Source organism: Terrapene carolina, unplaced genomic scaffold (assembly GCF_002925995.2).
Source record: "Terrapene carolina triunguis isolate 2854851 unplaced genomic scaffold, T_m_triunguis-2.0 Scaffold62, whole genome shotgun sequence".
Classification (NCBI taxonomy): domain Eukaryota; kingdom Metazoa; phylum Chordata; order Testudines; family Emydidae; genus Terrapene; species Terrapene triunguis.
The window spans coordinates 11,559,519-11,573,947 of record NW_020664413.1 but is presented as its reverse complement, the minus strand read 5'-3'; the positions used below and the strand labels follow the sequence as shown (position 1 = coordinate 11,573,947).

At 39.7% G+C, this 14,429-nt stretch overlaps 1 protein-coding gene across 2 annotated transcripts in view; it reads left to right on the top strand.

The window, feature by feature from the left end:
- Positions 1 to 14,429, top strand: part of OSBPL11 (oxysterol binding protein like 11) — a 68,856-nt gene that overhangs the window by 26,038 nt on the left and 28,389 nt on the right. For both annotated transcript variants that reach the window (XM_026647409.1, XM_026647408.2), the window contains exons 2-5: positions 5,022 to 5,090; positions 5,957 to 6,132; positions 7,174 to 7,253; positions 9,499 to 9,681. In XM_026647409.1, coding sequence (XP_026503194.1) covers positions 5,022 to 5,090; positions 5,957 to 6,132; positions 7,174 to 7,253; positions 9,499 to 9,681 — 508 coding nt within the window. The remainder of the gene's footprint in view (positions 1 to 5,021; positions 5,091 to 5,956; positions 6,133 to 7,173; positions 7,254 to 9,498; positions 9,682 to 14,429) is intronic.

Sequence of the window (14,429 nt, the reverse complement as noted above, 5' to 3'; positions counted from 1 at the left end):
TATTGCATGAGATATATGTATTACGATAATACACTAGTCTGTGTGTATATGCAAAGCTGCCTGATGAAGTAAGGCTATGGATTTAATCTAGAAGATACACACAACAAACAAACAGGCATGCAAGTTCTAGATGTACTGATGAATCTCACGCCCACTACGTAACATTCACACTCTTAGCAGATAATGGTTTAAAGATCTGACACACTACAATGGAAAGAAATCGAAAATCTGTATCAGAATACATTTCAGAACACAAGGAAGTAATTGAAAGTTTAAAAAACAAACAAACAGGAGAGCATGAAGTTGAGTGTATGTGCTGCAAATGCTATGGCCCAACTATTAAATATAAATATTTATAGGCTAATAGTTTTAAGTCTACAACAGTAAACTGTTTATTCAAATGAAAAGTTTTATTTGGGGATAGAGATATATTGTTGTCTTAAACTCAAAGCTGGCACTGTGTTTTGAGTTTTAGTTCTGCAGCAAACTATATTGAATTCAATTAATCAAAGTATTACTCTACTGAATACTTTCCCCCTGTCCTTCCGTCCACTAAAATAACCCCCCCATATTTACCCAGAAAATTAAGTTTTTTCCATCAATTTTCATCTGTTTTTGTTGTCGTCGTAATAAACACCCATAAATTCTTGGGAAAAATAAAATAAAAACCGAAAATGAAGGGCCCTAAGAATATATGACTGCATGATTCCGTTCCTCGAATGGCTTTGTTTTAGAGCTGTAGTACTGTTTGAACCACTAAAAATAGTCTGCCATCTTACTGGAGATTCTTTGCAATATTGTTACTTTAATGCTGACTGCCACACAGAAGAAAAGGGTAATTCTGTGGGTAACAGCTGATATGAACTAGTAAGCTCTGTTTTTAAAGGGGGGGCAGTGGAAAGAATGGTGGAGATTGTTGTGCTCTAATTAGCATGCCCAACCCACTCTGTTCTGTTTTGATCTTGTCTGCAGTTTAGTTCTAGCTTAGAATGAATCATGGACTAACTCTCTTATATTTAGGGCATGTTTCCTCATGATTAAAGTGAGGAATTTCTCAGAGGCCAAGTGAACTGCTTCTAAATAGATTGTATGGGGGAGGAGCAATGGAATTTGGTGCAGTCAGTCCAGTGCTCTACACATACACTAAAGTCCCGTTTATCCACACAAGCAGGAATGGCAGTTGCAGTAGTACCACGAGGTTCCTCCTACCATCCTCACCCAGCTACTGCATCCCAGTCTGGAGGAAACAGAAGTGGGAACCTAATTAATTTTCCCAACCTGTCAAAGCACTGTAATTCTTCTACTGGTTTCTGGCATGTTTGTGTCATATGGACATCTACCCATTAGGAACTAGACTGAGACAACCAAACTGATTTCTATAATATGGGCTGCAGAACAGCAATTAGTCTTCAGTGCAATCCTACACTGCCCGTACCCGTGCGTCATTGACCGCTTCAGCAGCTCAGAGCACTTACCTAGTGGCTGTGTGCAGGCTCAAGAGCAACAGAGGCAGTACTCAGCAGGTCTAAGCTCTGCCCATTGCTTCTCCACCCTCCGGGCTCACTGCCGCAACCTTCAGGGCAGTAGCAAAGGAGGTCACAACGGTATAATGAAAAATACATCTTCAGTAACATTTTCTAAAACATGTAGACTTTGTCCACAGGGATCCTCTTGCTATATAGAACGGACACAAGCAGTGGTCGGTTATGTGTCTGGCACATACCTCAATGCACTGACTTTACTGGAAGTTGTCCCGACAGTCAGTTCACTGCCCTAGCAGCATCTCTGTACTCCTGAGCAGTTTAAAATAGAAAACACAAAAGGATCATTAGTTAGAGGTTATATAGACAGGCAACCCGCTCTTCTACTTAACTCATGTATATGTACTTAACTCCCCCTGGTTCTCCAGCACCTATTTTTCTCCTCACTCCTCTGAGTGATTCATCCTCCGGATCCTTTACGGCATTACCTGGGGAAGGGAAGATGAGGACCTTACTATAGGCCATAATGAGGCACCCAAAAAGATGTCTTCCCTCCAGACCTAGAGCATACCTGTCTCTCCCTCTTAGAAGAAAACACTGGTTAATGGAATTGTTGTTGGACCTATGAAAGAATGGAGGGGAGGGAATAAACAGTTTTAAACTTGAAAAGACTGAATAAATGAACACCCCCCCCCCCACACACACACACCCCCACACCCTCTCAAGCAGTGTCATCCAAAGACAGTGGAACTCATACTATATACCAGGCCTCGAAGCCTGGAACTGGTGTGGCAGGATTCTTCCAGCGTCGGGGTGCAGCGTGGCATAGCCCCTGTGCCTCATGACTTGTGTAGTCCTACATTTGAGGATCTATGTGTGGATGTGGTGCACTGTTTGAAACAGGATGGAGTTAATGTGGTCACACTCCCCTGTTGCAACTTGCATTGGTCCTGCCACACCTGTTTAAGTTGCTGCACTGCAATTCTCTAATGAAGAGGAGGCTTGAATGACACATTTCTGTGCAGAACTGATGGAGTTGGGAAAGGAACCAGTCACTGGGTTTCTATAGAATACTTTTTGACATGAGAAATGTTGGTAGATTTCAATATTGTTAGGCAATTCTCTTCCTCATGTTCTCTCTCTAAGATGAATGTTTCAGTCCTTTATGTTTTGTCAGTTATTTACATGCTCTCTGGGCATAGTTTTAAAAGGAAAGAACTTTGATGGAGACTAGCAAAGGGGAAAAATAGGTCATCACATTTATTAAAAGTTGCAAAGATACATGTCATCCAACACAGTCCCTACGTTTTGTGTGTAATTGTCCAGCTGCTTTAGCAAAATCATGATGTCTTTAGGAAAGAGATTGTCTGGTAGATTAGGAGCCTCTTCTCAGCCCTATATAGACCTAGTTTTGTATTGTTGTATGATCACATGCAACTATAGCCACTTACGTTTTATAGGTCACAAGCCAGTTGCTACATAAAATTAAACTGCCTTACTTTTTTTTTCTTTAAAGCTCTGTGCTTCAGATGTGCCATTTTTATGTACTATAATTGGGTGAAAGAATTAGTGCCACTTGTTTTGATGTCCTCTGCGCAAAAAAAATAATAAAAAAATAAAAAATTAGAGTATTATTCATCAACTTAATACCTTCATAGAGACAAAGTCAGCAAGACCTCTTACTGGGATAATGATTTAACATGTTACTTTGGATTGTCCTATTAGGTATGTCATAAAAAAGACTTTAAGATGTAATTGGGTGTAATTTTTCTGCATAATGTTTAAATAGTAAGAATTTCACATATATAAACAGTTTAACATTGTCATGTTAGTGAAACCTTTTGTAAACAAAATGTAGGCAATAGATTGATTTGTGCATGCAGACAAAGATTTTCCACTGTGCCTGATACTTACTGGCTCTAGCAGTCTTTGTTAATGAATGGATTTTACATTAATCCCTTGACTTCAGTAGCCATATTCTGCCAGCATATGTTTTTTAAGTAAAGATGAAAAACTTGTTTACCTATCAGTAAGCTCCCTGGGTAAGGTGTTCCCATATATTCTGAATTCCGGGAAATGTAAGAACCATCAACTACTATAATAAGGCAGAGGTTTGAGATTTAATTTGAGGTTTAACTATAAAGAAAATATTTATAGAGAATTATCTTTATAATTCTCTATAAAAGTAAACAATTGTCATTACACCCAATGATTGCAGTCTTATGAGACCTGGGTTCAGTTCCTGGTTCTGCTGCATATTTCCTCTGTGATGGTAGGCAAGTCACTTAATCTTTCTATACCTGAGTTTCCCCCATTGTAAAATTGAGACCTTCTTCCACCCTTTGTCTTGTCTATTTGGATTGTAACCTCTTCCGGGCAATGACTATATTTCACTATGTGTGCATGGTGCCTAGCACTGTGGGGCCTCCAGGAACTACTGTAATACAACTCTGAGCTGGTCTCCTAAGAAGACCATCCCTAACCAGTACAGTCAGAGCGAGTAACTACTTTGGCAAATATTTATTAATTGAAAATATATACTAATAGTTCTGTATATGGAGCTTAATATTGCTAAGTACTGACGGCCCCCAGTGCCTCTTGTCTTCACTGGGAGATAGTGCTGAGCTTCTTACCGATTTGGACCCCAGAAGGGAAATTATTTGTTAATCTTTTGTGCCAAATTGTTATAAAACAAATGGAGAAGACATTTTAATACTTTAAAGTATTTCTTAATGTGATCCGAAACTATCTCTTGGATTTCTCAGAGCATCTTCTCTATTTGCAATATGACAGTTTTAGTGTAGTTGTTGATGGTTCTGGAAATTCAACATAAATAGAACTTTATTTACTTAATTAGTAGTGCCTAATGACAGATTTTTTTTTTCAATTAGTGAGATTAATAAGGGTCTTTTTTAAGGTGGTGAAAATTAATTGTGTGTAGAAACTCAAAACTACCCCCCTGGAGAGAAGAGGGGTGGGTAGGCAGAAGTCATAAATAGTATATTCACTACTTAATATCAAAGCATCATAAATGTGTCCAGAAGTGTCTATTTTATATCATGGATCCAGACTGTCTTTCATTGCTTCAACAATATTGAAAATTTTCATTCTTTAATTTTACTGACAGTCCAATAAGTCTGCTTAAAATTTCTTTATTCTGCAGTAATAAAGAAGGAGGGGGAGGAGGGATAGCTCAGTGGTTTGAGCATTGGCCTGCTAAACCCAGGGGTGTGAGTTCAATCCTTGAGGGGGCCACTTAGGGATCTGGGGCAAAATCAGTACTTGGTCCTGCTAGTGAAGGCAGGGGGCTGGACTCGATGACCTTTCAAGGTCCCTTCCAGTTCTAGGAGATAGGATATCTCCATTAATTAATTTATTTATTTAAAAGCAAATTCTCCTTCTTAAAATAAATTTTGAGCAGTTTGCTGAAAGTGGACTTTAGACTGCATAAATGAAGATCTAGATCTTTTTTACTTTAACGGTTTTAATTGTCAGTTTATTTGGTCTTATCTGACTGTTTTTGTCTGGTTTTTCTAACAGTGATCACATGGAAAATATTTCTGGCTATTTAATGAAATATACCAATCTCGTCACTGGCTGGCAATATCGGTAAGTCTTTTTTGAATTTTTTTAACAAGATTGATTGATATCTAAATCAATATGTTTTTCAGTCAGTTTTTTTCTACTAAGCAATTAAAATAATGGGGGGGGAAATTATGTATTTTTCAGATTTAATATGGATTAAACTGACAAGTAGATAAGAGATGGACCTGCTACATCCATATTAGGGATAACATCTTGTTTTAGTATATGACTAAGAGATTAATGAAAAGCAGAGAAGGACTACTAAGCATTTAAATGGCCTTTTGTTGTTGTGATGTATGAGTGTAAGGGGGTATTCAGCAACACTTTCTCAAACTTTATATGGCACCATAACAATACAGCCAACGTTGTGGTTGGAGGCACAAGCTGTCTAATGCAGTATGTTGCACAACAGTAGTGGCAGAGAGTTTAGCTAAGGACACCTGTTGAAATACCTTCTATTGTGCACTGCCTAAGTTGTGAGTATGTCTATTCCTAACTAGCATTGGTCCAGTGATGTAAATTACACTCTCCTATCTTTTGTGGCTGGTATTGCTTTGTCTTAAAGTTTCTCATATGCACAGTGCTAAGTCTTCCAAGACTGCATTCCTGAAGTATCATAAATGTACTTTTAATTTACTTAGTGACAGTTCACGTATACCATGCAAAGGTTTGATCTTTAAAGAATCTTTGTATGAGTCTAATCTTGTGCATTTTTAAGCTATTTGGTGAAGTTGTGTTGGCAAATTGTGGTATTTGCATAAACCCATTTGATGTCTAATGGTCCGATTCAAACAAAAACTAATTTTCCCCAAACTTGTGTGGAGATTATTTATATTAAAAAGCTGTACGTGAGTTTTATTTTATAAATGGACTTTTTATCACAATCACAGATTTTTTGTTTTAAACAATGAAGCTGGCCTACTGGAGTACTTCGTGAATGAACAGTCTAGAAATCAAAAGCCCAGAGGTACCTTGCAGCTAGCTGGAGCTGTAATTTCACCCAGCGATGAAGACTCTCATACCTTCACCGTTAATGCTGCTAGTGGAGAGCAGTACAAACTAAGAGGTATGACTTAAGTTCTTGGACAGAAGATTTTTCCACTAGACTAGAGGATACTCCTGCCTCCTAAATGTGGTTGTAGTTTTGTGTTTGGTTGTCTCTTTGTTTGCTTTAGAAACATATGAACAAAACTGCACACACACAGAGTATAATATCCTAATTTTTTGTGTGTGTGGCCCCAGAATCTATGGGATGGTGACTTTTTCCAAGACGATAAATTTGATTTGGGGAGGAACCTCAATAGACAGTCCCTTAAATTCTATGTTTCAGTGTTTCATAACTTATGTTAGGTAACTTCTGCTGGTGGGAAGAGAGCCAGCCAATAATTCCAATGGAAAAAAGCTTAAAGTATAAGTACTGACACTTGAATCAGTGGTTGGGAACCACTGCTCTACAGGCATCTTAGTCTAGAGCAGGGGTAGGCAACCTATGGCATGCGTGCCAAAGGTGGCACAACGAGCTGATTTTCAGTGGCACTCACACTGCCCAGGTCCTGGCCACCGGTCCAGGGGGCTCTGCATTTTAATTTAATTTTAAATGAAACTTCTTAAACATTTTAAAAACAATAGTTTAGTTATATATTATAGACTTATAGAAAGAGACCTTCTAAAAACGTTAACATGTATGACTGGCACGCGAAACCTTAAATTAGAGTGAATAAATGAAGACTCGGCACACCACTTCTGAAAGGTTGCTGATCCCTGGTCTAGAGCCATGGAAAAGACTTTGATGGAAATTTGGGCTAATGTCTTTTTGTTCCTGTTCCCTTGAGGCTCACCATTGCATTCTTCCTGACCTGTGTATGTTTTCTTGTATCGTGTAGATTTACCAAAGAGGAAATTGTACATTCCTTCTGAAGGACAATAAAACCAGGATATGATATTGGTTCCATGCACTATAAATAGTTTTATTTGGTTTCTCTCTTTACCCAGAGAGGGGAAAAAGAAGCCTATCGTGTACTAGTGCTACATTAGTGTTATTTTAAAGGAATAAGAAAAATTATCTGTACGCTTGCCTATACTTCATTTTTTGTTTGCTTTTTATCAGCCACCGATGCTAAAGAACGGCAGCATTGGGTTAGCAGACTCCAGATATGCACGCAGCATCACACGGAAGCAATTGGAAAGGTACTGCATGATTTTAATGTGTTCTTGAATTAAAAACGTGTGAGAAAATATTCATGTTCTTGATCAGTTAGGGTCTGTGGTAAAAGTAATTGAAAACTGATATATTCTATTAATCCATGAGCCAGATAAGGTTAAGGTAGAAATCTGAAAAGTTCCCAATATACTTAGAGGAAACATGAGAGTGTGGCTGAGTACACTTGACATATATAGTCTGTAATAGAAATGGTCTTTTCCTAAAATATGTAATATGGCACTATGAAATGGTGAAGATACTGCAGCCTGCGAAGGGTTAACAGGCCCCAGCTGGTCATGTGGCTGATAGTACAGAGTATAAAAGGAAGGGGAAGCTGAAGCCCCTGTGGGTTTTAAAGCTGAGTGTTTTTCATAGTTTGCTTTTGTTTTGTGGGTAACCCACCAGCCCTGAGGAAAGGGCCATAAAACGACTAATGGTTGGAGCTTGATTTCTCCTTCCTTGGTTGTTTATACCAGGTATATTTTACAGGTACATTTAGGATGAAACTTGAAGTTTAGTGACTTGAGCTAACATTGTGTCCTAACCTCAAATGTACAATAAAATTGTTCTAGCAACTTGCTATAAATCATCTGTTATTTTACTTTAATTTTCAGTGGTGTTAAAATAATATTTTACTCTTAAGGAATTTCTAGAAATGTGGTTTTTTTGTTTTTTAAAGTCAGTATTTATTTTTATTTTGTTTTAAGTTCTGTAAAGTAATTCCTGTATTGACCTGCTGACTAGTCGGGGAGTAGCATAGTGGACATTTGATGAAAAGGTATTGTTCACTGTGTCATGCCATTCCTAATTTTAGCAGGTCCATTTTGAAGGTATGACCCTGAGTGCATTGAGGGTGAGGGAATAAGACTCCAGGAGTTAATTTATGGCAGTGGTACAATGCAGACATTCATCAAGGTGAAAATGTTTGTGGGGAGGTCATGTTCTTTTATTTAACAAGGATATCTTGCTGCAGCGAGGGTGACTGTTATCTCGTAACACAAGAAGTTAGCTCCACCACAGTATTATACTTAAGGCTGTTTTTGTATTCGCCCCACAATACATTTCTATTAAAGTTTTGCTATCTGGATGGCTTTTCAATACTTGAAAAATTCAGGGATATACCGAATACAGTTTTTGATCCTAAATTCCTTGTTTTTAGAACTGGAGTTTTGAATTGTAGCTCAGATTTCCAGTTGTAACTTTCATTTTTTGCTTGGCTTGTTTAAAAGGAAAATTTGTGTCCAAATTAATTCCCCTGAATTAGATTTCTTTTTTAAAAGGCTCCTCCATAAGTTTGTGTTCCTTGAGAGGAGTTTCTAGCAAGCCTGAAGATTAAGGCTTGCTAGCTCCATTCACAAACCATTTTCAACGCTTTGTTGCTTTAGTGTATACGTGTATTGTACGTTATAGAAGTATATTCTTAAATTTTTGCTTCATTTACCCTAAAATCTGAAAAAAAAAATCCAAAACTTTAAGGTTCTTCTAAAATAGGATTAACTCCTTGTGACTGGCTCTGACTCCTCTATCATCAAGAGATTGCGCCCTGGTCTACGTTACAAACTTATGTTGTTATAACTATGGTATAAAATCCACCCCCCCGAGCGACATAGTTATACCGACCTAACTCCTGGTGTAGGCAGAGGGAGGGATTCTCCCATCAGCATAGCTACGAACTCTCCGGAAGGTGGAGTACCTAAGCCGATGGGAGAAACTTTCCTGTCAGTGTAGGTAGCGTCTTCACTAAGTGCTGCGGCGCTATCAGTGTAGACAAGTCCTGCATGTGTTTCACTTTGTCTTCTAAATGGTTGTAAATGAAATTCTTCTCTATTAAATGTCAGGTTCACCCCTGTGTAGTCTGTTGCCTCTCAGTTTACATGTTAATCTTCCTGCAGAGCTCAAACCTGAATAGAAGGGCCTACTTCCTAATCATGTAAAGTGATGTATATTGTTTCATCGCAATTCCTGGGTTGCATGTAAGCAAACACAAGCTGACTGTAAGCAGTGGAGCAAGACAATTATCAGGAAATAGCACAAAGGAACAGAAACTTCTTCACTTATCAGTTAACACTTTGTGCACATTAATTACCAGAGTAGTTGAAAAACAGTGGGTTAAGCTAGCTTTCCCTCACTTTATTTAATTCTTGATTTTATATTCTGATTTATGTGCCTAATGAAATGTTTGTTGAGTATTAGGAATTTTAAAATTTCTTTATATGCTTGTTTATTCACTAGAACAATCCTCCACTGAAATCTCGCAGCTTCTCTCTTGCATCCCAAGGAAGTGGCAACTCTCCTGGTGTTCAGAGGAGACCCAGCCAAAATCCAGTTTCTTTTTTTAGTGTTGGACATCACAAGTTGCCAGCAGGAAAGAGAGTTCCTATTCTGCAGCCAGACCACCTAGTAGATGTTAGAGAGGTTTGTATGAATAAAAATTTAAATAAATTAATATGTTGGTGTTCTCTCATTCTCAAAATATTGTCCTTACTACTTTGGTTGACACAGAAACCCTGATAATTTGTTGGATATAGTATTCCTAAATTGGCCTAAACTGCTAGTGTGTTGCTGTGTGAGTTTAAAGAGCTGCCGTGTTCCCACCCCAGAGCTGGCAGTATTTCAGTGGTGGTGGATTCAGTGGTGGAATGTATTTTCTATCTCACTTTAAATATGTTAAGTGCTTTGGCATTAAAGCTTCTTTATAAATGTCATATTTATTATTTAAATTGTTGGGTGGGAGGTGACTTCGGTGCTGTTACCTGTTATAACATCCTGACACTGAAGATTGAGTATCACATATTCCTATCCCTGCTAGTCCTAGCATTACAGCTCAAGAAGATGTCATATCACATATTTCTTCCTTTCTTCCCCCTCTCAAGCCTTGGAAGAGTTGACTTCTTTAAGGGCTGAACATTTTTTCCATGAGCTTCATAGGATGGAGGAGGAATCAGTTTGGTTCATATCAGAGAATTTTGCTAATAATATACAAAAAGTAATGTTACAAAGTTTTATGGCCAAAACCTCAAAGTGTGATTGAGAGGGGAAAGCAAAGAAAAGGATGAAACCCAGCAATATGATTCCACTGAATTCTAAATCTGGATGAATGGTATACTTTGGTAAAAGAGGTGAGCACTACAGTGCATGACAATCCTTTTCTTGTATCCTTCCATCCCGGTCGCCAATATAAAAAGTTGCAAATATTTAAAAACATTTAATCAACATATATCATTTACATCTAACACATCTCTAAAAGGAAAACTTGTTGCACCACTCACCAGTATCAAGTATCTGTTGTTCTCCTTACGTGGCATCTCTATTACTGGCGGTTTGCAACCGTGGTAGGCTGTTCTGTATGATCCTCTGCTAATCTTTTGTGGATGAATAGTCCTTTTGATCCATGCAGGATACCACATTGTCTATCCAAGATCGTTTTCTGCCTCGTGTTGTTCTGCCATCAACTTTCCCTTCCAGTGCCAATCAACATGTGTTGCCCACTGAAACTCTTAAAAAGTGCTCTGCAAATTGAATCGTTCTTTCTTTTCATAAGATCTCTCACTCGTGTTGGCCTATTACTAGTATTGTCAATATTAGTATTATCACGGCTAATAATAGTTTAATGCAATGTGATCAATACAATAAATTACAACAAAAGATGTGTAACACCGACAGACCCCAGTCATTGGTGGGTGGAGTCGAACCTGGGACCTCTGGAGCTAAATGCATGAGCCTCTACTGCATGAGCTAAAAGCCATATGGACCTTAGCTAAGGCTGTAGAGCAGACTCATTAATCTCTCTCTCTCTAAGTGGTCTCGGTGCCACTAGATGGGACAGAGCACCACACCCAGGCTTGTGGGTTACAGATATTTTTGGCCACTAAAAGATAGATGCACAGAAAATGGGATGTACTGGGGTATCAATAGGTGAGCAAGAGTTAGTTAGTTTTTCTTTTCCCTTTTAATTATAAGACTCTTGTAGACCTTGCAGTAGAGGCAAGTTTATAAAAGGGACATGATGAGTGTGAGACTTGGCAAACTGTCATAGGGCATTCCACAGTCACAAGAATCAAATTTCTTTGTAAAAGATTTCTGGAAGAGCCTTGGCTGTCAACGTACCATAGCAAGAAAGTATCTTGCTAAAGTGGTGGAGAGATGACTGAGATATTGAAGAGCCAGTGACTAGACTGCCAATATGAGGACCAACACTATTAGGATGGCTCTTAGAAAATATAGTACAAGGTGAAATCAGTCTTGAAAATGCATCCTACCCCCTTAATCTGCGTACAGATCCTGAGCCCACAAATATCTTGAAACAAAATCGTTGGCAGTATTCATGAAATGGATCCAAATATTCCATCACTTATTGTGACATTTCTCTGTAAAAATCAAAAATTCCACATTGCATCATTCAAAATTACTGTTTTAGATGTGGTTTAAAATTCAGAAAAATACAGCTACAGAATTCATGGAATCTAATTTTATCCTTCCTTACTGCTGGTTAGGAGTGGATCAGCTCAAGGAACATGTTGGTCTGGAAAAACACTCCAAGATGTAGACACGCTGGGTATGTCTACACTGCATTTAATTTAAAAAGCCCCCCCCCCCCCCACACACACACACAAGCTGTGGTAGCAAATCTCAGAGCCTGGGTCAACTGACTTGGGTTTGCGGCTCTTGCGTTACAGGGCTAAAAATACCAGTGTAGACATTCCCTCTTGGTCTGGAACCCAGGCTCTGAAATCCTGTGAGCAGGGGACGGCATGCCCCGTGATCCTGAGTTAGTTGACCTGAGCTCTGAGACTTGCTGCTGTTGTGGGTTATTTGCAGTGTACACTTACCCACTTTCACTTAAAACATCTTTCCAGTGCCACCAGATGAAAAAGGCTTCTACTTTCCATCTGTAAATAGATGTCTTCTGACCAATTATGCCTCCCTCTAATCTACAGACTAATCAATCTGCAAGGTTCCTTTAGGTGCTTGTATTTGGCCAAGGATCTCGCCTTGTAGCTGAAGTTTTCTTTGTCTCAGCACACCCTGAAATATGAAAATTGCCTACCAGTAATGTTTCCTTTCTGTTACGACACGCCCCTCTTAGAACGGAGAAAAAACGTGGGTCACAGAAAGAGATTTGTAAAGAATTCTTGCTTGATGAGATGAAAATATAAGGAATGTGATAGACATGGCAGGGTTTGGTCTCTTTAAATCCTTGCATTCTGTTTGGTTGCTAACGGGCTCAGCAGTTCCTGTAAGCATCATGAAACACTGGAGTTTTGAGAGCAGGGAACAAGTTCTGAAGGGAGAAGGTTCTGACTCCTAGGCAGTTATGGTCCATGAATGGACAACTATCCTCCTGTTTACTTTCTAATAGAAGGTAGGGATAATGCAGTTGGCACAGGGGCCACCCTCTGGTGCTTGTTCCCTGTGTTGGCTGGTTAAATAAATAGTCCTCACGCCTTCTTCAGTGCTTCACCCTTGTCTTTATTAACAATGCAACCCCACTTTGTTTCCCCCAAGAGTTATCCACATTTAGACCCTCCCCAGGGTCTGCTGGCCCATGAGGCTCCTTTCCGTGGGTGGGGAGACAGAGATACAGCCCTCCTGTCTCCTCCCAGGCTAGCCTCCTGACTGAGCTTTCCTCAGGGCTTGTATAGCCCTCCTTTACTCAGCCCAGCTGCTGGCATTTAACTCAAGCCATTGCTGAGAGTCAGCCCTTATTAGGGCCTGCAGCTGGGCCCTCTGCTGGCTGCCCAAGCCCCTTCACTTGGCCTCCTTACCAAAAAGCAGGGCTTAGCCAGCATTTTAGCAGGGCATTCAAGGGGTTTACCCCTGCCCTGTCACAGCAATGTATGGGATGTTGCTGTGTAATGGACTCTGAGATCTGTGTATGAAAAAAGTGAACTGTTATTTTATCTTCGGTCTTTTCATATTGTTAGAGTAGGATTAAATAATTTATCCGGAGCTTTCTTTTGTTATAGGCTATTGCAAGTGAGCCTTATGTAAGGGAGAGGAAGTAAGGCTTGTGAATGTAAAAAGTCATAATTTTGCCATTGAATAAATGGGCTTGACTTCTATTGATTTAAGTGCATGTGTATCTGAGGGAAGACTTTGGTCCCTAGTATTGTCTAAAGTGAAGCTTAAGGTATTTGTATTCCCTTTTCTCTGCTTCCTTGTACCATATCAATGAATTGGGTGTCTGGTAAGAGCAGGGTGACCAGACAGTAAGTGTGAAAAATTGGGACGGGGGTGGGGGTAATAGGCGCCTATAAAAGACAAAGCCCCAAATATCGGGATTGTCCCTATAAAATTGGGACATCTAGTCACCCTAGGTAAGAGGTGTCTCTGGAGTAAAGTTACCAGCTTTGCTTCTGAAGTAGCTGCTTCTGCAGGCAGCAGATCTTCAGTAGCTCACCAGAGGAGAGTCCCAAACCACAAACGGGTCCATCAGTCTGGGATTGCCAGCAGGGAGGCCTGAGGACATAGGGACAGTGTGGGCATATGTGATGTTGGGGGACAATAAAAGGGACCACAAATAGGGAAGATTGTCAGGGTGAGTGGACACTGCCCACAATCTCTTTGCTCCTGACTCTCTGTGCTAAGCACAGCCTCAATCAGGGAGGCAGGCTGAGTGTGTCGGAGGGTTTTTTGTACAACTCTTACATTCCATACCAGATAGAATCTGTTAAACATTGTTAAGTTTGCAAAACCTAGCCCTCAGAAATTAGGAAATGTGAGAATTCAGGTTGTATGAGATTGGAGCTGAGGTGCATCTAAGTGTGGTGGAGAGGAATTTGATGTGTGATGGTTGGTTATATGTTGGAATAGGAAGGGAAGTTTACCGTGGAGCCATGGAGTCTGTGTGTTTGGGTATTGTGGGGATTGGGTAGTAAGGCAAGCAAGCTGAGATTGGTGTGGAGGAGAATCCTGATTTAACTGGGTATTGTTTGAATAGAAAATGCATTTAAGCATCCTTTAGCTGTCAGTTACCAGATTTCTTTAGTGTGGAAATGGCCTTGACATGAACGATCCCTGTGCCCCTCATCTCCCTCATGCCTTTCTTAGCCCCATCCTCTCCCACATCTCTACTATTCCCTCATGCCTCCCACATCGCCTTCCCCACCAATTCTAATACCTCATTCTACTTTAAAATGCTGTGGACAAGTGTGGGTCAGAGA